This window comes from Megalobrama amblycephala, linkage group LG16, assembly GCF_018812025.1.
Source record: "Megalobrama amblycephala isolate DHTTF-2021 linkage group LG16, ASM1881202v1, whole genome shotgun sequence".
In the NCBI taxonomy this organism is placed as follows: Eukaryota; Metazoa; Chordata; class Actinopteri; order Cypriniformes; family Xenocyprididae; genus Megalobrama; species Megalobrama amblycephala.
The window spans coordinates 33,495,670-33,519,442 of record NC_063059.1 but is presented as its reverse complement, the minus strand read 5'-3'; the positions used below and the strand labels follow the sequence as shown (position 1 = coordinate 33,519,442).

The 23,773-nt window shown below is 36.3% G+C and overlaps 1 protein-coding gene across 4 annotated transcripts in view; it reads right to left on the bottom strand.

Moving 5' to 3' along the window:
• The window catches only part of cadm2b (cell adhesion molecule 2b), a 259,203-nt gene extending 236,438 nt beyond the window's left edge, over positions 1-22,765 (bottom strand). For 2 of the 4 annotated variants that reach the window (XM_048160174.1, XM_048160173.1), the window contains exon 1: positions 22,408-22,763. In XM_048160174.1, the coding sequence (XP_048016131.1) occupies positions 22,408-22,468 (61 nt within the window). In that variant the 5' untranslated portion in view covers positions 22,469-22,763. Of the gene's footprint in view, positions 1-22,407 lie in introns of all 4 variants that reach the window. The other 2 variants (XM_048160169.1, XM_048160170.1) reach the window with 2 other exon arrangements.
• Positions 22,766-23,773: the final 1,008 nt, after the last annotated feature.

Sequence of the window (23,773 nt, the reverse complement as noted above, 5' to 3'; positions counted from 1 at the left end):
CATTTCTCAAATTTTATAGAAACACAAAGGAAATGCAAATTTGCAGTCAGTCAAAAGTAAAACAACTTTCCCCACACTTTATGGATGTAATCTTACATGTGTTAAGATACAGTCCTATGCATTAACATTTCTATGAATTCACTCATGGGTGATATTTCAATTGTTGAGCTTTAATGGTAATTCAGTTTCACCAAACAAAGAATGCAAATTACTTTTAATAAATGTCCCGTCTGAGTTAGATATATAAATAAATTAATGTTTATGTAAATTAAAGTAATGTCTTTCTCCAGTCACTGATAAAGGGGTTCTGCTCCTTTAGGGATTTGTGGTGTGTGGACACGGAAGCTTGCACTTCCGATAAGTTTTTTTATAAATCAAACTTAACAGAATAAGGCTGGGTATCTCAAACTCCCCTGCGACGCAAAACACATCACAAAGCAAGTGTCACAATACATTTGTGAGATTTTTTTACATTTGGATCGTGTTAATATCTCCTTTGTTCGCTTAAGTTTTGACCAGCATTGCATTTCATAGAGCTGCCTTTAAAGGGATAATTTCCCCCAAAAATGACAATTCTTTAATAATTTACTCAACATCATGTCATTCCAAACCTAATTTAAAAGCCTAAATTAAATCTGATCATAAAGCAATTGTATCTGTTCACATAATAGCTCAGTTCATATGGATTTGTTTTATGATGCCTTTATAACCTTTTTTGGATATTTTAAATATTGGTTATCTGGACTTTCAGTGGAGGGACAGAAGCCTCTCAGGTTTTCTCATTTTAAGATAAAAATATCTTAATTTGTGTTTCGAATAACAAAAGTCATACAGGTTTGGAACTACAAGAGGGTGAGCAAATGGTGATAGAAGTTTCATTTTTGAATGCACTAACCCTTTAACTAAACTTAGGAAGTGATAATAATGAACATACAAGTAATAAATAAATGGACAATATTGTGAGAAAATATACACTACTGTTCTTTCTTTTTTTCAAGACTTTTTTATGTTTTTGAAAGAAGTCTCTAATGCTCACCAAGACTGCATTTATTGGATCAAAAATACAGTAAAAACTGTAATATTGTAAAATAATATTACAATTTAAAATAACTGTTTTCTATTTGAATATATTTTAAAATGTAATTTATTCCTGTGATGCAAAAGCTGAATTTTCAGCATCATTACTCCAGTCTTCAGTGTCACATGATCCTTCAGAAGTCATTCTTATATGCTGATTTGATATTTTTGTGTAAACTGTTTTAACAGTGTTGTAAGATAGATAGAGTTTTGGGTCATTAAGATTTTTTTTTTTTTTTGGAAAGAAATTAATATTTATATTCAGCAAGTATGTATTACATTTATCAAAAGTAAGAGTAAATATTTCTGTTTCAAATAAATGCTTTTGAATTCTTCTTGAATGCTTTTGAATTTGAATTCTTTTGAACTTTCTATTCATCAAAGAATCCTGAAAAAAATGTTTTCACAAAAATATGAAGCAGCACAATAAATGTTTCTTGAGCACAAAATCAGCATATTAGAATGATTTCTGAAAGATCATGTGACACTGAAGACTGGAGTAATGATGCTGAAAATTCAGCTTTGCATTACAGGAATCCATTTTAAATAAATTGAAATAAACAACAATTATTTTAAAATGGTCAAAGTCTAAGGCTAAGGGATAATTAAATGTAATAAGTCATGTAAAAATGTATAATCTCTTATTGGAGAATTAAACAACATTTGAACTTTAATAATTGCCTTAATCTTTTAAACAACTGAGAAGATAGTGATCAAACTATGTTTTATAAAAATCACCATTCAAGTTTCTGAATCTGTGAGAGTCAGTTATGTATTATGTATTAGGTACATTATCATCTCTGACAGACAGCATGTCCTCTTCTCTGAGAGCAATAATGCATTCAAACATTCAGTAGTGTGGGTTTTCCAGGAAATGCATGTGTACTCGCTGGACCACTGCTTCTCGTAAATACTACAGAGTATTGTGCACGTTAGTTTTTGACAGACACCGATGTCGTGATATTCAAATGATGTGGATTTGAAAACAGATGGATTGTAAGGTAATAATTATTTATTTCCCATCCGGCAAGTTTTCAGTGAAGTGATTGATGCTCATGAGTGTGTTATGTCAATGTTTTTACTTCTATTCAAACTGACAGCCAGTTTTTGACGGACGTGATAACACGCATAAGGGGTGAAATACACTTGATTTTTAGGTAATTCAAAATGCTTTTTTGTGTAGTTCATTATACTTACTTTATGGAATGAAGTTTATTTTGTGGCCTAAATAAATTATGTGACTCAGAGACTGACAAGTTTGGCTTGTCAGAAATGTATTCAGCAGTCGCAAATTCACTGACCTTCGAAAATCAGGTTTGTTTGTTTTTTGTTTGTTTTTTTTAATGGGAAAGGAGTGGTTTTGATGCATAAAGTTGTCTCTTATAATAAAAATCTTTTATTTAAACCCATGAAAATGCAAATAATGTTGTAAATAATAGTGAAAAATCACTTTTTAAAACTGATGTTCCTACCCCTTAGCAGATTTTGACTATATATATCAATTCATATTATGAGAAATAAAGTCATAAAGTACACTCTAAAAATGCTGGGTTAAAAACAACCCAAGTTGGTTTGAAAATGGACAAACGCAGCGATTGGGTTGTTTGTCTGTGTTTAAAACTATTGTTTAAAAATTACTGTATTGCTTGCTTGAACAAAAAATATGCTGGAAATGAACATTTATTAATAAAGTTGAATGAATAATACACTAAAAAATGTTGGGTTAAAAACAACCCAAGTTGGGTTGAAAATGGACAAACCCAGCAATTGGGTTGTTTTAACCCAGTGATTGGGTTGTTTTGGAAACATGGGTTGTTTGTAAATGATGCACTCTAAAGAATGCTGGGTTAAAAACAACCCAAGTTGGGTTGAAAATGGACAAACCCACCAATTGGGTTGTTTTAACCCAGTGATTGGGTTGTTTTAACTCAGTGAATGTGTCATTTTAACCCAGCAATTGGGTTGTTTTAGCGCTTGGGTTGTTTTAACCCAGCAATTGGGTTGTTTTAACCCAGTGATTGGGTTGTTTTAACCCAGTGATTGGGTTGTTTTAACTCAGTGAATGTGTCGTTTTAACCCAGTAATTGGGTTGTTTTAACCCAGCGATTGGGTTGTTTTAACCCAGTGATTGGGTTGTTTTTAACTCAGTGAATGTGTTGTTTTAACCCAGCAATTGGGTTGTTTTAACCCAGTGATTGGGTTGTTTTAACTCAGTGAATGTGTCGTTTTAACCCAGCAGTTGGGTTGTTTTAACCCAGTGATTGGGTTGTTTTAACTCAGTGAATGTGTCGTTTTAACCCAGTAATTGGGTTGTTTTAACCCAGTGATTGGGTTGTTTTTAACTCAGTGAATGTGTTGTTTTAACCCAGTGATTGGGTTGTTTTAACTCAGTGAATGTGTCGTTTTAACCCAGCAATTGGGTTGTTTTAGCGCTTGGGTTGTTTTAACCCAGCAATTGGGTTGTTTTAACCCAGTGATTGGGTTGTTTTAACCCAGTGATTGGGTTGTTTTAACTCAGTGAATGTGGTGTTTTAACCCAGCAATTGGGTTGTTTTAACCCAGTGATTGGGTTGTTTTAACTCAGTGAATGTGTCGTTTTAACCCAGCAATTGGGTTGTTTTAACCCAGTTATTGGGTTGTTTTAAATCAGTGAATGTGTTGTTTTAACCCAGCAATTGGGATGTTTTAACCCAGTGATTGGGTTGTTTTAACTCGGTGAATGTGTCGTTTTAACCCAGCAGTTGGGTTGCTTTAACCCAGCGATTGGGTTGTTTTAACCCAGTGAATGGGTTGTTTTGGAAACATGGGTTGTTTGTAAATGATGCACTCTAAAAAATGCTGGGTTAAAAACAACCCAAGTTGGGTTGAAAATGGACAAACCCACCAATTGGGTTGTTTTAACTCAGTGAATGTGTTGTTTTAACCCAGCAATTGGGTTGTTTTAACTCAGTGAATGTGTTGTTTTAACCCAGCAATTGGGTTGTTTTAACTCAGTGAATGTGTTGTTTTAACCCAGCAATTGGGTTGTTTTAACCCAGTGATTGGGTTGTTTTGGAAACATGGGTTGTTTGTAAATGATGCACTCTAAAGAATGCTGGGTTAAAAACAACCCAAGTTGGGTTGAAAATGGACAAACCCACCAATTGGGTTGTTTTAACCCAGTGATTGGGTTGTTTTAACTCAGTGAATGTGTCGTTTTAACCCAGCAATTGGGTTGTTTTAGCGCTTGGGTTGTTTTAACCCAGCAATTGGGTTGTTTTAACCCAGTGATTGGGTTGTTTTAACCCAGTGATTGGGTTGTTTTAACTCAGTGAATGTGGTGTTTTAACCCAGCAATTGGGTTGTTTTAACCCAGTGATTGGGTTGTTTTAACTCAGTGAATGTGTCGTTTTAACCCAGCAATTGGGTTGTTTTAACCCAGTGATTGGGTTGTTTTAAATCAGTGAATGTGTTGTTTTAACCCAGCAATTGGGATGTTTTAACCCAGTGATTGGGTTGTTTTAACTCGGTGAATGTGTCATTTTAACCCAGCAGTTGGGTTGCTTTAACCCAGCGATTGGGTTGTTTTAACCCAGTGAATGGGTTGTTTTGGAAACATGGGTTGTTTGTAAATGATGCACTCTAAAAAATGCTGGGTTAAAAACAACCCAAGTTGGGTTGAAAATGGACAAACCCACCAATTGGGTTGTTTTAACTCAGTGAATGTGTTGTTTTAACCCAGCAATTGGGTTGTTTTAACTCAGTGAATGTGTTGTTTTAACCCAGCAATTGGGTTGTTTTAACCCAGTGATTGGGTTGTTTTGGAAACATGGGTTGTTTGTAAATGATGCACTCTAAAGAATGCTGGGTTAAAAACAACCCAAGTTGGGTTGAAAATGGACAAACCCACCAATTGGGTTGTTTTAACCCAGTGATTGGGTTGTTTTAACTCAGTGAATGTGTCGTTTTAACCCAGCAATTGGGTTGTTTTAGCGCTTGGGTTGTTTTAACCCAGCAATTGGGTTGTTTTAACCCAGTGATTGGGTTGTTTTAACCCAGTGATTGGGTTGTTTTAACTCAGTGAATGTGGTGTTTTAACCCAGCAATTGGGTTGTTTTAACCCAGCGAATGGGTTGTTCTAACTCATTCTAACCCTAAATGTTTGCCCAACCTGCTGGGTGGTTTTATTTAACTCAACTATTGTTTAGTAACTACCATATTTCTTGCTTAAAATGAACCCAAAGTATGTTGGAAATTAACATGTTAATATGTTCAATAAACAAAGATTTATTAATACGTTTAATGAAAATAATTAAACAATAAACATTTATTAAATTGCCTATTAATGTCTGATATTTAATTTCCAACCTAGTTTGGGTTCATTTTAAGCCAGCCATATAGTAATTTTTAAACAATAGTTGGGTTAAACATTTAACATTTAACCCAACCACTGGATTTGTCCATTTTCAACCCAACTTGTTTTTAACCCAGCATTTTTTAGAGTGTACCTTTATTTTTACTCTGAGGTGGAAACAGGCTGCTATAAATTAGGGACAGAGAGAGACGAACAGTGAAAAAAAACCACCTCATCATTATCTAGGAGAACCAGCGGTTGAGATAGTTCAGGTAATTTAGCAGAAAGACTCGATGACCTAATACATACACAGTGGCTGCATGAGATTAAATCTGTAATCATTTCAGTGCTGGCCAGCACATAGATGGAGAGTCATTAACTAGCAGGTACACAGAGAGCTCGTACCATTATCTGACATTACTGTCCCGCATCTCAGCCCTGAATATCACATTCAACAAGCGCAGGAAAGGTTCACGCAAGAGGACCAGAGACCTGACAGCCGAGAGGGACTAAACCGTTGGTTTCTGCACTCGCTCACTCTCTCCAACACTCACACATGCACAGACATGCATTTAATGCGAAGTCACAATAATTATGCGCGACAGCTGAGCTGCTGCTCTCTGCGAGTGGCTGTTCTGTCATGACCATATTTCATTTCAGTTTATCTCGGGTTTGGCAGAGTTTCCACTTACTCTGTTGAAATGTGTCTTGTGTGCGTGTGCGCTTGTATCCTTAAACGCAATGTTTACTGATACATAGAAATGAGTCTAAACATATTCCATCTAACATAACTCACAGCTTGTAGCAAACTGTAAATGTGCAAATTTCTCACAAACACTCAATGGGTCACGATGGCATATTAACTTTAATCATGGGCTGATATGACCCACTAAATTTATAATAATCATTACATTTGGAAGGAAAAATCTAAAATAACGCTTTATGGTATTATGGGTGTTGAAGTTCCCCTAACTTGACTAGCTTGGGTCAACTGATTATCATTGTAACTTTAGACAGAATTTAAGCTTAGAAGGCTAATGGTAAATTAATACAACTTCAGTTGTGATGTTTGATATGTGGAACAAAATAAATGCGGCATTTGAAAAGTTTGCGAGTTACAGTATCTTCAGAACATATATTTATATATGTGTTCAACCCACATTCTGTCTACAGATTAATTATACTAAGAGACAAAAGCCAGTCTAAAGCTTTACATCAAGGTCACGGATAATGAGTTAAAGCACAGATGAAATACTGTATAATTAAACACCTACAGTTAATGCAGTGATTTTACAGAGAATATGTCAGAGTTTTGTATAAACATATACCTTATAGATGACTAAAGACCAAATTAAACAAATGTGTGAGTTAAGGCGATGAGTGGGAGATATGAAAGTTTGAAGCAACAGCAAGTAGAAACTTCATAAGAAACTTCTGGTTATATCAGTCTCAGAGGCTTTGCTGGAGGCTGATATCTGCCCATAAACTGCTATTTTTAGGATTATCTGCCCATCTGTCACTGAAAAAGCTGCAGGCTTCTTCTTACCAATTACTTTTCATGTGGTTGTCATCCTCAAACCCTTGTTTCTCGCTCACACCTCCTTTCCTCACACACTCCATTCACCTTCTTGTTGTAATTGTGACACTGTATATGTTTCTTCCTGATGTGGTGCGCAACGTCCAGTGAGTGGCACTAAAAAGCGTGTTTAATTTTATCCCAAATAGATGAACTTGCATTTGACAATGTTTTATTACGTTGGTTGTTGTATGTAGAACAGCAGTTTGGAAATGAAATGTCCGGTGAAAGGCAATAAAAGTGTAATCCTGTATTGTGTTTAAAAATACCATACCACCTACACTAAACCCAACAAACAGTGTAAGAAAAAGCTAAGGTAAATTAAAAACACATTTGCTGAAGCAACCATGCCATTTTAGCTTGCTTCTACAAGCTTGCTTTTTTTATTGCGACTCGTGTTTCACGTGATTTGTAGCTGCTTCACATCTCATTCACATTTCAAAAGTAACTGCCTCAGATCCGGCTGTTTAAGGGATAGTTCACCCAAAAATGAAAATTATCCCATGATTTACTCACCCTCAAGCCATCCTAGGTGTTTATTGCTATCTTCTTTCAGATGAACACAATAGGAGTTATGTTAAAAAATATCCTGGCTCTTCTTGAGTTTGTTGCCCAGCCATATTTGTTTGAAGTCAACTTGTGTACAGCCGTTACCGGAAGCTTACAGTTTACAAAGTTATAAATATGGACATTTTTCTTACAAAAACCCATTGCTTCACTTCAGAAGGTCTTTATTAACCCCCTAGAGTCGTGTGGATTACTTTTATGATGGATGGATGCACTTTTTTTGGTTTCAAAATCCCGAGCGCCATTCACTACTATTATAAAGGTGGAAAGAGCCAGGATATTTTTTAATATAACTCTGATTATGTTCGTCTGAAAGAAGAAAGTCATATAAACCTATAGGATGGCTTGAGAGTGAGTAAATCATCAGATAATTTTCCCTTTAATGACTGACAAAACACAAATCTCCAACATTCGCTGGTGAAAAAACTCATAACTCTGTTTGAGCTTGATTTTGGGAAGTTAATATATAATGACACACACAAGTGCCACAATACTTACTTTGACAACATGGTGTTTATTATTTTTTTTTTTTCCCCTGAATAGTAGCAGTTCTGCACTAACCCGCAATTTTTTGCTGGCTTTAAAACACACACACCACGTTGGATATTACCTGCCATTCATTTTCTAATGGTTGGTGATCCTCGGAAAAACTCATGAGAAGCTAAAGCCAGCGACTTACCTATGATGACTTGACAGCTGAGTGCGGGCATTTCACTCACATTGGATGCGTCAAAGTCATATTTGCATAGGCCATACTATTTGAACTCATGATTGGTTGACTGCGAAGTTCAAATATTAAACACAACGATAAAATAATGTTATTAACCGGTTAATCATCATTACAAATAAGTGTCTTTTGTTAAAGGGTTAGTTCACCCAAAAATGAAAATAATGTAATTTATTACTCACCCTCATGTTGTTCTACACCTGTAAGACCATCATTCATCTTCAGAACACAAATTAAGATATTTTTGATGAAATTCGATGGCTCAGCGATGCCTGCATAGACAGCAATGGTACTTCCTCTCTCAAGATTCATAAAGGTACTAAAAACATTACTACCTTAAAAACATAAACTACCTTAATATTATAAATCAATGAGAATATTTTTTGCGCGCCAAAAAACAAAATAACGTCTTTTTTACGAAAAAGCTTTACGAATAAAATCAGTGGATCGGAGAGCCAAAGTCACGTGATTTCAGCAGTTTGGCGGTTTGATCACTGATTCGACTCAAAAGATTCATAACGCTCTGAAGCAGTGTTTTGAAATCAACCATCACTAGATATTGTTAAAAAGTGGGTTTTTTTTTTGTTTTTTTTTTTTTTTGGTGCACAAAAAATATTCTCGTCGCTTTATAATAATAATATTGAACCACTGTACTCACATGAACTGATTTAAATATGTTTTTAGTTCCTTAATGGATCTTGAGAGAGGAAGTGCTGTCTATGCAGGCCTCACTGAGCCATCGGATTTCATCAAAAATATCTTAATTTGTGTTCCGAAGATGAACGAAGGTCTTACGGGTGTGGAACGACATGAGGGTGAGTAATAAATGACAGAATTTTCATTTTTGGGTGAACTAACCCTTTAAGAACGACTAAACTGATTTCTTTTTTGTTTATTTTTGTTCCTGTTAAAATTACGTTATATTCCGGTTTTTGTTTTCATTCCTTGAACCGGTTTGGAGCCCTGATTGCCATTGCCATACCATTGTAAAATGTCCTTTTCTTTTATCACTCTATTTTTATGTTTTATTTTTTCTTTTTCTGTTATCTGTTTTTGCCCCCATCGCCAGCCCTCCCACAACCCATTGCCAGCTCTCGCTGTAAAATTTTTACCGCTTTATGGTCATTTCATCAACAAATCTTCAGTCTCAGTCACTCAGGCCTTCACCCACCTTGCTATCGGTATGCAGTTCTCGTTCCAAGCGTTGATCCTCCTTTACGAGGTCATGGAGTTGATGTGCTTTTATCCACACACACACACACACACACACACACACACACACACCCTCAGCATCTCTCCTCACTTCCCCCGACAAACCTCCACACCACCTTCAGTTGCAAATCTGTCCGTATTCAGCCTCGCTTCCCCCGCCTTGCTTACCCGTGGGAACCTTTTTAAAGATCAAATCAATATCAGGACATAAACATGCATCAGCTCAAGTTTGCGCTTTTCCCTCTCTCACTTTGTAGAAAGTTGGGTACGCGAGTGTAACGTCTCACTTACGAGTGAAACAGAGGATGATTGGCCTCTGAATTATGTAGGTGTGGCGGTCAAATGACATTTTGATGCTGATATTGACATCTTTTTCTTTGATAATCCTGTTGGAAGTATGCAGACAGAACTGCAACACTGTTTTTCTCAAACAGGTTTCCTGAACACTCCTCCCTTCCTGCTATTGGTCTAATAAATACAATAGCCACACCCCAAACTCACACTATTGGTAGAGCACTGTTGCCGTGCTGGCCTTGGCAGATTCTACAACAAACATTTCAATGTTTTGAAAACACCAAGCCACAATGTTTTAACCCACCAATGGCTTACTTATAGTTGACACTACTTATTAAAGTTTTATAAGAGAAATTTGAACATAAAATCATCTTTAAGCACTATCTTTTCATCTTTGATAGCTCTTGCGTTGTTTCTCTGTTATGGAGTCGTTTACATCCACCAAGCAGATGTACTGCCATGGGCCCGCTCCTTCTCTGATTAGATTAAATTGTCTCCTCAAATGAATTAAGGACAGAAATCAATTATTGCGCGTCTCCACGCCTGTATCACAGCAATACCCACTTATTAAATAGCCCTCGCCTTTGCCTGTTTAATCTTTGATTACGCTTTCAATTTGAGTTGCTGTTATCTCCATCTGCCACCATTATGCTGCCTCACCGGCATCATTGAGATGTAGTGCCACACGCTTTTGATTACTCTCATCGTGTATCTTTCCTTTGATTGCTGTTTTGACAGAATAGATACTATCTCTTTATAATCTCTCACTACAAGTATTTGAATCGGCTCTCTAAATGACTGACAGACACAATGTTTTTGACTGTCTGAGAACAAAATGTTGTAATGTCTTTTAAACACACACAAAAAGTTATAAATTATAACTAATTACACACTGGGTCTAATCATACAAATCTTAACCAAAGTCAATGAAAACTACACACAATTCATATATAAAACCTACAGAAATTGATAATAAAAAAATAGTCTGCAACATATTTCATTTCTTAGTCTGGTTTTTACGCTGCGCATGGAAAAATGTTGTCAGTGACACCACTTTGCAGTAGTGAAAACTAAGATAAGTACTGAATAGTGATTAAATGTCACAACTTCAAATAGAGTGTTTGCATATGCCCGTCAATCAAATGTAGAATGTCAGAAAAAGCTAGGGCAATCATTTTGATCACAACTATGTTTTTTGTTGGACGGTGGAATTCTTTGCTACAATAAAATTAATGAAAATTAAGACATGGTGCCTTGCATTTCTTCATTACAGGAAAAAGTAATCAAAATAGTTTGTTACAGGCTTATTTTAATATTATTAGTCTCGCTTTCCTGCACAATAACATGTGAATCAGTGAATATGTAGCTGGTTAGACGGGTAAAAACAGCACGGATGGCTGTTCCTTCAATTCATGGCGAGGCCACAGAAAGAAAAAGCAGAGCAACTGTGTGTTGCAGAGTAAATGAGATTCATTGTGTGGTTCTCATCCGCAGGCAGTGTGAGGACATTCTTCTAAGAGTAGAGAGGGTGAGGGACTCTGTTTAAAGGTCAGATAACAGATGAAATGAAGACTCTGCTTCATTCTCAGCCAAATATAAGATTCAAAAGACTCTAAACAACCCTGAAGTGCGGCTTCTTGAGTATAGCGGTCCCACACTGTAGTTCCACATTGTTTTCAACTCAAAGATTTCTTGCAGCGTGGCTTTATTTCTTATTTTAAAAACTTTTGCAAAACTTTTATTTTTTTACTCTAAAATGGAAACGAGCTTCCATAGAACCTCTACAGTAATTATACAATACAATTTCAATGTGACTTTCAACGTGCAACATGAAGTAATTGACCTTTGAGATATAAGAGTCTGCTAACATTCAACTAAAAGAGTTTTTAGAGTTTCTAAAGACAGGAAAGCCAATAACTTGTCAATTTATAGTCCCACTGCATGAGTCAATAATTTTATCCCTTAAAACTCATCTTTGATCACCAAAGTGACATATTTAAACATTTTTTTCCTGTGAAAAAAAAACTTCATGCCTTAAAATAGCTTGAATATAACTCCCTTGCTTCATTTAGTATACGTGGATCTATGAATATGCTAATTAGCCCCGCCTCCACTCACTTGCACAAGCTTAGAGATCCACTCAGTCAACTTACTGAGGTAAACGCTGCACAGTGGTATCATTTTTTAATGACGTAATTAATATGATTAGCCTTTTGTTTGACTGCATTATCAAACAAGTGCTAATAATGTGTTGCTAACGTTACACAAACAATGTTCCCGTTCACGAGGCAGACAGCTGCCTTCTAAAAATCAATATCCTTAGAAAAGGTTTGAACAACTCAGAATGTGAGTGGAGAAAGGCATTTAGTTCATCATAACATCTTAATATACATCATACACCCGCTATATTGATAATTCTACCCGAATTTTCATATCAACAGAAAAATATACCGGGATATATTCTCTTGAGACTCCCCTTCTTCAGAGCGGTCATGGTTAATGATATGCTAAAGCCTGCCGGCACGTTGACGTGATTGGTTACAAGGTAGTTTGTGACATCACAAACACCAACGATTTCCAACCGTGTTTTTGAAACTATCTTTAGATCAATGCAGTTTTAAAGAGAAAATACTCAGCAAGGTTGCAAATTAAAAATGCAACATAGACATATAAACTACATTAAAAACTTGATTTTCACAACAGGGGGACTTTAAAGGTGCCCTAGAATTAAAAATTTAATTTATCTTGGCATAGTTAAATAACAAGTGTTCAGTACATGGAAAAGACATACAGTGAGTCTCAAACACCATTGTTTCCTCTTTCTTATATAAATCTCATTTGTTTAAAAGACCTCCGAAGAACAGGCAAATCTCAACATAACACCGACTGTTACGTAACAGTCGGGATCATTAATATGTATGACCCTAATATTTGCATATGCCAGCTCATGTTCAAGGCATTACACAAGGGCAGGACGTCTGGATGTGCACAGCTGAATCATCAGACTAGGTAAGCAAGCAAGAACAACAGCGAAAAATGGCAGATGGAGCAATAATAACTGATCCATGATATCATGATATTTTTAGTGATATTTGTAAATTGCCTTTCTAAATGTTTCGTTAGCATGTTGCTAATGTACTGTTAAATGTGGTTAAAGTTACCATCGTTTCTTACTGTATTCACGGAGACAAGATACTTGCAGTCTGTATAATTCATAAACACAACTTTATTATCTTTATAAATCGCTCCAACAGTGTGTAATGTTAGCTTTAGCCACGGAGCACCATCAAACTCATTCAGAATCAAATGTAAACATCCAAATAAATACCATACTTATGCGATTAGACTTGCTGCATGACGAAAACTTTGTAAGGATCCATTTTGAGGGTTATATTAGCTGTGTGAACTTTGTTTATGCTGGTTAAGGCAAGCGCGAGCTCAGGGGTGGGGAGCATGAGATTTAAAGGGGCCGCAGCCTGAATCGGCGCATATTTAATGATGCCCCAAAATAGGCAGTTAAAAAAATGAATTTAAAAAAATCTATGGGGTATTTTGAGCTGAGACTTCACAGACACAATCAGGGGACACCTTAGACTTATATTACATCTTTTAAAAAGATGTTCTAGGGCACCTTTAAAGAACTGGGATCAGGCACGCCACTGGATTTTTCCATCAGTTGTGGGGGTTCGGAATGACAAATTTCTCTGTTATTCGGGGACTTCGGAGCTCTGAATTTCTCTGAAAAGCGTGGCCCCCGTCCCCGATACCACCAAACGGGCCCCCGTGTCATCCTACACTTCACCCCTTTATGGCATCCCTGACTGAGATACACTCACAAAAACATCTATGAATTAATTAGCAATAAGGCTTCGAAGCAAAGTGTCCTTTGGATATGACAAGGTGTCAATGAGAAGACAACAGGGTTTGCTGATCATTTTGTTGTGGTAATCACAGAAATGCAGGGGTGACAATCAGGTAATTTTAGTCTGTGAAGCTTTCGGTAAACAACTAATTAAGTCCTCTGCATCTTGTGCATCCTGTTTTCATGCTGTGATTCTTTTAACAGCAGCTGCTTTTATGTTACTTCCCTTTTAAGAAACCTCTCCTTTTAGTTAACCAGTTGATTCATATTAGATGATACTTAATAAATCAAATAGTAGAGTAAATAAAAGGAGTCTGAAAGGTTTAGATGCATTTCTAGTGAGCAATATTGAGCCTCTTTCAGAAACTTTCCCTTTATACCCACTTAGAGATAAAGAATAGAGAAGAGAAGTAATATTAAATGTCCAAAATTCCAATCTTTATCTCTGCTTCTGTCTGTTCTGTGGCCAATGAGTCGCCAACAGAAGCTAATTATCATGTCTGTTTGCCCAAAGGTAGGTGATCTTATTAATTGTGCTTGTCACAGCACCATTTATCTGTAGAGTTATTATGGTCTTCTCAAGCGAAGAATATCTGTCCTTTCATTACAGAAGTCTTTCATAGGCGCAGTACTTTAATTGCACTTACATCTGAATCTGCTCAGAGCAACCTCGTTACAGCCCATAGGAACAAACATGCCATTACGACATCTGTCATGTCGCGCTGTAATAGTCGCAGTTAGGACTAGACAAACCGAATTACTCCACAATCTAGATTAATCAGTAACATTGAGCCAATAAGCATGAACTCGCACGGAATCTACATCCAACACATTTGTACCCGGACATGTGCAATTACATAAACGTAATGAAGTAATTCACCTTCCCTGAAGGCTTTACAACAGCCTACGTGATGGTCCTCTGGGCAACGGCCAATCTCAGTCTAATCATTTTACTAAAAAACATAATTTCTTTCTTGCAGGAAGTTACAGGTTCAATCCGCAGTTAATGAAAGAGACCTAACATTCTGGTCTTAGGCTAAAAGGCAAAGATTTGCACACAAAATAAAATGGGAATGCTATACATCTTTGTTATTGAGACACAATTTGTATGTAGCATAAAAGCCTTCTGAAACCATTCAATATTATTATTTGAGAAATTGACACAACTTATCCCAAAGCATCTGGCATCTGGCTAGTAATTTTTGGAAATAAAATAAAATAAAATAAAATAAAATAAAATAAAATAAAATAAAATAAAATAAAATAAAATAAAATAAAATAAAATAAAATAAAATAAAATAAAATAAAATAAAATAAAATAAAATAAAATAAAAAATAGAAAATATTAAATATTAAATATTAAATAATAAATTTAAAAAATAAAATAAAATAAAAAATATAATGTAATGAAATAAAAATGAAAAAAATAAATAATAAAATAAAAAATAGAAAATATAAAATAAAAAAATAAATAAAAAAATTAAATTAAATTAAATTAAAAATAAAATAGATGAAAAACTTAAACTTACAGTGATTTAATGAAAATTAGAAATGATGTTTTAGCAAATAGCTGAAATAATTTAAGTACTAAAATTACTAAAATTAAAACTGAAATAAAAAAACTAAATTATAGCTAAATAAAATTGACAAAACATTACTTAAACTTAAACTGAAAATATAAAAATAAAAGCTCATTCAAAACATTAATAAATATTATAAATGTCTAAAAATAATGAAATAACAGTGCATCTGGCACACTTTACCCCACAGTTACTATTTTGGAAAATACTTTCTTTAATCATTCATGGCTGATCTTTAGCCAAAAATAATTTGCATGGTTTCATAAATTGGCAATGCACCAATATATGCGATATATATTTTTAGACCTTAATAAGTTTATACTTGAACATAAAAGTCAGCGGGTGGCAAATCTTACCACACTCTTATCCCCTACTGATGACGTATGTTTAAAAAAAAAAAAAAAAAACTGCATTAATATGAATATTTTTAATGCGCAAAACATTTTCATTTAACAGGCTTCAACAGGAGATGATGATGCTTCTAAAAATACAGCAATAACGACAAAACACACTTCCTTGTTTAAGACAATAAAACGCTGGCTGTCATCCAGGTCACTTCTCTGCTGTTATTCGATGTCTTTTTCATATCATACTTTTGTTCCCCTCACAGCGCTTCTGTGACTCATCTGTACAGATGTAGATCTGTCAGCCAGCACAAAGCATCGAGGCTTGGCTTCTCTCTGCACACAGCCTGCTTTCCTTTACTGGATTACTGATATGCGGCGGTACACAGCGTAGCTCCATGGCCGGCACTCAGCGGCTTAGAGCCCATTCTGCTAGGATAAGCTAACCCTCCATGGCGAAGAGAGAGCATCTTTAAGAGAGAGCATAAAGCATTCTCCCCATCACACCTCACGTCAAAACGCTGTGATGCGCTAATGCTGCACTTCAGCTGCCGACACACTACCTTAAACGCTCAGCTGACACAGGATCTATCCGCACGTTTAACTGGGCCCTGGGGCGACTGAGTCGCAAGATGTTTTGGGGGCTTTTTAGTCCCTTAGGCCCAATTTGTATGGCACATTCACAGAAAGCCAGCTACAAATGTCTTTTTTTGTGAATTGTTAACTAAGGTGGGAAAGAACCTGCTCTAATGGGAATATGACTGTAGAGGTGCTGTGAAGCCCTGACCTAAATGTCTGGTCACAGATGTAATTGGAGACCTTGAGTTTTATATAGCTATTAAGACACCATGCAGCGGTGTTTTGATCTGCGACGTGTGAGATTCCCGTAGACGTGAAAGGGACTACAAATATCAAGTGCGCTTTAATGCTGGATGAAATATAAAAGCAAGAAATGGGGATGACAATGTAGTGAGCTCTAAAGAAAGCAATGACCTTTCGGACCTGTGGTGTGGCGGTAAGTGACACATTAAGTCCATTAAGTCATGGTGCTCATGTGGTGCTCATCAGCTCTCAATGACTTCTTGACCCCTCACTTCTCATCTAGCAATAAAAAAGATAAACCACTCAGATGAATAATTACCATAATGTTGTTAAATTCGTCCCTTTATGGGAGTGGTGCTCAACAAAGGGGGCCAAAATGTGGCTTAAAATTATTTAAAATAAGAAAAAAAATTTTTTTTTAAAAGTTGTAAACTTACATTACTCTTTTTTTTATTTAAAGGTGCCATCGAACGTTTTTTTTTTTTTTTTCAAGATGTAATATAAGTCTTAGGCATCCCCTGAATGTGTCTGTGAAGTTTCAGCTCAAAATACCACATAGATTTTTTTTTATTCATTTTTTTAACTGCCTACTTTGGGGCATCATTAACTATGCACCGATTCAGACTGCGGCCCCTTTAATTGCTTGCGCTCTCCGCCCCCTCCCGAGCTCTCGGCTCTATCATTGCATAAACAAAGTTCACACAGCTAATATAACCCTCAAAATGGATCTTTACAAAGTGTTTGTCATGCATGCTGCATGCATACATCGGATTATGTGAGTATAGTATTTATTTGGATGTTTACATTTGATTCTGAATGAGTTTGATGGTGCTCCCTGGCTAAAGCTAACATTACACACTGTTGGAGAGATTTATAAAGAATGAAGTTGTGTTTATGAATTATACAGACTGCAATTGTTAATAATGGAAATAACGACAGTCTTGTCTTCGTGAATACAGTAAGAAACGATGGTAACTTTAACTACATTTAACAGTACATTAGCAACATGCTAACAAAACATTTAGAAAGACAATTTACAAATATCACTAAAAATACCATGTAATCATGGATCATGTCAGTTATTATTGCTCCATCTGCCATTTTTCGCTATTGTTCTTGCTTGCTTACCTAGTCTGATGATTCAGCTGTGCACAGATCCAAACATTAATACTGGCTGCCCTTGTGTAATGCCTTGAACATGAGCTGGCATATGCAAATATTGGGGGCGAGATTCGCCCTATTTTGAGTTGAATTTGCTCTTTGTGAGTTAAAAAAGAAAAAAAAAAGTAATCAATTTCCAGTAATCCTTACATAGAAGCCCATTTCTGATCAATCAATCAATCAATCAATCAATCAATCAACCAACCAACCAATAAATAAATCATGCTTTGAAATCATAATTGGTTTTTAAATAATATAAAGTCAAAATTATGACATTTAAGTAATGATAGTAAAATTATGACAAATAGTATAAATTATTACATAAAAAAACTCAATTTTTATTTGTGTGATCATTTCAATTTTCTCATAATTATGACTTAGTATATCATAATTTAGACTTAGTATGTCAGAATTGTGAGCTTTTATAACATCATTTTTTACTTTTTATCTCATAAGTATGAGATGTTATGCCATAATTATGATTTACCAAAGTATGCTTTTTTGTGGTGGAATTGGGCTTCCATAGGAATGACCAAATTAATGATCAATCAATCAATCAATCAATCAATCATTTTAATCTGCTGAATTTTTTAAACTAAAAAATATTTGAAAACAAGCACATTTGTCATTATTACAGCTGAAGTACCCCCCAAAATATATAAGTGAGGGTCTTGGAAAATGGGGAGCCTTGGGGTCAGAAATGTTAAGAATCACTGCCGTATGGCAAAATAACATTCATATTGTGGTTCGGCCATTCAAAAACTGTAGCATCTAAAGTTCAGTCTTTTATGAATTTCCCTGGAGAACAAGAAATTGCATATCTACGATACATTGTTTGGTAATCAGTACTAGTTTAATCTGATGATTTCTCTTACTAACAAGACAACGGACATAAAAAGATCTCTGACTCAGTCTTGAACATCTCTGCATGAATGTGACCCTTCAGCCACAGTTTATCTATCACTTCTTACCACATCTTATAAGGAAATCATTCCATCAAATTGATAAATCAGCTGAATGAGTAACTCCACGCAAAAATATTCATCTAAGCACCGTCTTTTCTTCACTGAAAGCACTCAGACTCTGAGACTGAGCTGCAGCGCATTGGTTCACATTTTAAGAAGGGATAAGAATCAAGCTGGTGAATAAAAAACTGACAGCTTATGGCAGGGATTCTTGGGATATAAATTATTAAAACACTTTTCAGAGTTACAGTACCATTTTGGATGTGACACACATTAAACTGGAAAGGTTCTGGTATAGCCTTTAACTCCACAAATCGAGCAAGAGGCAAACTGACTCTATATAACCAACAGAAGCAATAAAGAGCTACTTAACTGTCTTACACAAACCCCAGTAGACTAAGAAATAAAACCAACTCGACCAACTTGATTGCTTGAAATGTACTATTTATATCACTAAACCATATGTTATAATACAGTGCTAATAAAATGTAATTTTGCTAATAAAATCCCTTATATATATATAACTAAAGTTTTAGGTATATATATATATATATATATATATATATATATATACCTAAAACTTTAGTTAAGAAAATTAACATTTCACAGATTTTTAATTTGTGATCATGTTATTAGGTGATAAACTACAGACCTGGACTCATCAGAAATCAACAAATTCTCTAACATCCACACAAGCTTTTCATCTACATGTATAAACTATATAAATATCATATTATGCAAGCCAAATAAGATAAAAATGCTGGATCAACATATTTTTTTTGATCCTGGAACAACATTCCTGTCTGAAAATGTAGTCCTAACCATATTCATACCCCTAAATCTAACCCTACCCATAACTTTTCCCTAAAATCAGAGGGAAATGATAGGTGAATAACACTGATGTAGAAGCACCTAACCCTGGTTATAAGCCTAACCTTGACATAAACTGTAAACTTGTCCCTCAAACCAGATCAGATTGGTTGAATGGACTGTTGTTGTATATATGAAATCACGTTCACCACGGGCAGAGAATTCAAAAACACCTGAGAATCAATATCAAGAAAAAAGTCGATCATTGGTTTTGATCCACACCAAGTTCCAGAAATAAGTATACAGATCTGTAGTCGGCACAGACATTGCTAAACCTAACATACGGCAACATTTACATATCTACAATCCATCTCCGAAAAGAGAGTGCAGGGGGCTTTTAAGAGTACAGACTCACACTGGTAAATCTCTCTTTCAAAGGTGACTTCTTGTTGCGTTGTTTTGGTCTGACTTGGTCACAAAGCATCTGCGATAATCCTGTCTGAATGTGACAGCAGCTTTTAGAATCCAGATCATTAAAAATGACCAGAGATCAAGCCAGAACTTTTATGATTAAAGTGAAGATAAAGAATAGATTTTGAACTACTGTTGTATTTCACTTGTTATATTTCTTTGGGATTTAACATTACTTTAAGTACATATTTTTCATTTCAACTTGTTTTTCTTGTTCACTCTTTGTCTGCATACATGTACACAGATGTCATGAATATGCTTCATAATCTAAGCATGTGTCTAGACAATTTATGACTGAGTGTGTGTGTATATATATATATATAAAACATTGCCGAAAGTATCACACTGCCTCCGCCAGCTTGCCTTCTTCCCATAGTGCATCGTGGTGCCATGTGTTCCCCCGGTAAGCGACGCACACGCACCCGTCCATCCATGTGATGTAAAAGAAAATGTGATTCACCTTCTTCCATTGCTCCGTGGTCCAGTTCTGATGCTCACTGTTGGCACTTTCGACGGTGGACAGGGCTCAGCATGGGCATCCTGACTGGTCTGCGGCTATGCAGCCCCATACGCAACAAACTGCGCTGCACTGTGTATTCTGACACCTTTCTATCAGAACCAGCATTAACTTCTTGAGCAATTTAAGCTACTGTAGCTCGTCTGTTGGATCGAACCACACGGGCCAGACTTCACTCCCCACGTGCATCATTGAGCCTTGGCCGCCCATGACCCTGTCGCCGGTTCACCACTGTTCCTTCCTTTGAGCACTTTTGATAGATACTGACCACTGCAGACCGGGAACACCCCACAAGAGCTGCAGTTTTGGAGATGCTCTGACCCAGGCGTCTAGCCATCACAATTTGGCCCTTGTTAAACTCGTTCAAATCCATACGCTTGCCCATTTTTCCTGCTTCTAACACATCAACTTTGAGGACAAAATGTTCACTTGCTGCCTAATATATCCCACCCACTAACAGGTGCCGTGATGAAGAGATGATAAAGCGACAATCAATTTTATATGAATTTTGTATTCATGAAATGAAATGGGGGTGGGTGGTGATGGGGGACGGCATAATAATTATTTTCCAACAAATAAATCTGATTACCACAATAAATTAATTTAAAAAATGTGTATGTCAATGTTTTCAATTGGCTACAATTGAACTCACCCCACCTACTGTTAACTTGCAATCACCCCGGTAGAGTAGTTTGTAACATCAGCACTTTATACATAACTTTACACAGTTTAGGGATAAGCAGTAGATTACAAATGCCTAATTTCTAGCACACAAATATGAAAATATAATATCAAAATTTGAGACATATAGTACAAAACACACACAAAATGTAAAACAAAACACTCCCCCAGTACATGGTGTACATTACACAATACTGAGACATATCTACTGTATTAATAATCGATATTAATATGGTAACATAGCCTAATATTGACTCTCCAGGCAGACATATATGGACTCTGAGTCAATAAAAGTCCAGCAGCAATGAGTCATGTTCTTGCAGTGGCAGCATGTATAGCGAATGGTTATTTTTCCATTATTTACGCATACATCTTTTTGCGAATCGTGCGGAACTTAAAGAAAAAAAAATTACGAATATGTTGACAGAGTACTGTGTGACCCGTGGGGCGCGGCGGCACGCGATCCGCCTGCGGGATTCAGAGAGTCAAAGTGGGACAGCAGTGCGCACCGGCTCGCTGCATTCTGGAGCTCCACATCTGTCCGTCCTAATATATTCCTGCTAGCTATATATATATAGCCTACAATATATATTCTTGCTACATACCAACTGTTATCGCTACTGTAAATAAATGCACAAGCCATATCTCCAGTCTGTACTTGCACACTGCGCGTCTCGGACAGAAAATCTTATGCTACGACGACCCCAAGATGTAGAATCTTGCAAATACCAGAGTGCGATGCGCTTTAAACGTGCGTATGTCCGAGTTAAACCAGTGCTGGTCAACTAATAGTCACTGTAGGGCTTGCATTAAACATCCATCACGCGTAACGACTCAAGTTCAACTTGTTTTGCACATCAAATCCCACCCTGAACACAGAGTAAGCCTATGACTGCGATTACATTGCAGATATCAGAATGAACCATATGAATCAATTTAGAACAAGAAGGTCGTTATTGGGTCAGTGTTGACAAAATTCATAATTTGATAAACACAAAATAAATAAATAAATAAAATGTTACAGTGCGTATGCGAACTATGAATCAATTTGGAGCGCGGGCACGTGCCCACTGAATCATTTTTTGTCTAAAGTTGCTAATTTGATAGATGATGGCACACAAACATCATTGAATCAACTACAAACAACTTCCCACGCACCTGATCGCGCATGTAAAAGAATGTGCGCTGAACTCAAATCTGCACTGTCATCATCATGCCACAAAACACGCGTACTGTATTTGACTTGTCCAAACGCACGGGTTACTTCTGAAATATTATCCCTCATGCAAATGAGCACGGGTCTTATGATAATATGTGCTTAAGTCACACTGGCATTTTTGTTCGCCCTGCCAACTCCCACCACACCCAGAGGGCATCACACTGTGGCCACACATCCCAGGGTTCTTACCTTTAATGACAATCCCACAGAAGCTGTAGAGCACGAAAAGCAAGTGCTGTTGGAGCATCATATTCTTGTGGCGATGCTTGCGTCCGTGTTCTCCCTGCACTGGTGCTGATGCTGATGCTGCTTATCCAGGTGGATGGTGCGCTCTCAGTCGCATGGATGGCGCAAACCCGAATCTCCTGTCCCGATCCAGAGGATATGTTGCGTGCAGCAGTTACTGTACCCGGGGTTGGGAGAAGATGCTGCCCGCACTGAAAATGCTGAGAAAGTGGCACTTAAGCCCCTGCCTGAGTCTCTGCCTCTCCAGAGCGCCGCAGCAGACGCGGGTCCCGCCCACTCTAGATTGACATATGGAGACGCCTTACCGATATACAAACCAGCGTGAATGCGCAACTGATCACGCTGATTGATCACATTTATAACTTTCTGCTGCGCTGCTGACTTTGTTTTGGTTACACTTTAGACAGCAGCGTTCATGTTACATGTTAGCCTATTAATTAGGCTCCTGTAATCACAATAACATGTAATTACAAACAGTTCCTCTGATTAATTACGTTGAATGTTGTTCATTAGTGGACATCGGGGAGTGTTGTAACGCAAGGTGAGTTGTAACCCCAGGTGAAAAAAAAAGTACACTTCTATAATGTATTTAAAGTGCTCTATTTTCGCGAACTAATTTTGTACTTAATATACTAAAAAATCTCCTTTAGTACTTCTTAAGATAATCTTAAGAACATCTCAACTGTGCTATTTTGAGACATCATGAAATATGAAGTAAAATGTGCTTTTAATCTCTGTATTTTTTAATTATGTATTTAGTTGCCACTTATAGTACATTTGAACAAATAGTGTGCTACAAGTAGTATCTAAATACTTTTTTTTAAATACAGAGATAGCATATTAAAAGCACATTTTACTTCATATTTCATGGTGTGAAAACTTGAAACCTAAACCTTCACAGAAAACTTTGATTTTTACATTAAAAAAACATGATTATATTATATATAAGCAATAAGGTACGAGAGGCTGTGCTGTATCATGAATAAGTCATGGCTGAAGGGCGTTGTTAGGCACGACGCAAAGCGGAGACTTGTTCACGATACAGCACTAGCCTCGAGTACATTATTGCTTTTAGAAAATGCACAATACAAATATTAAAACCAAAAATATGTATCAATGCAACTTTCATGAAGTAAACTTTTTCTAAAAGTCTTCCTTCCGCCGGAAAAAATAGTCCCTGGCCGTGAACGGCAACAGAAGTTACATAATTACGCCATTAGATGGCGACAAAGACTGTCTTTATGAGTGTGTCAGTCAGTAGTGAAGACTTTTACATTGAAAAGACTGAACTGTTGTGAACACGGAACAA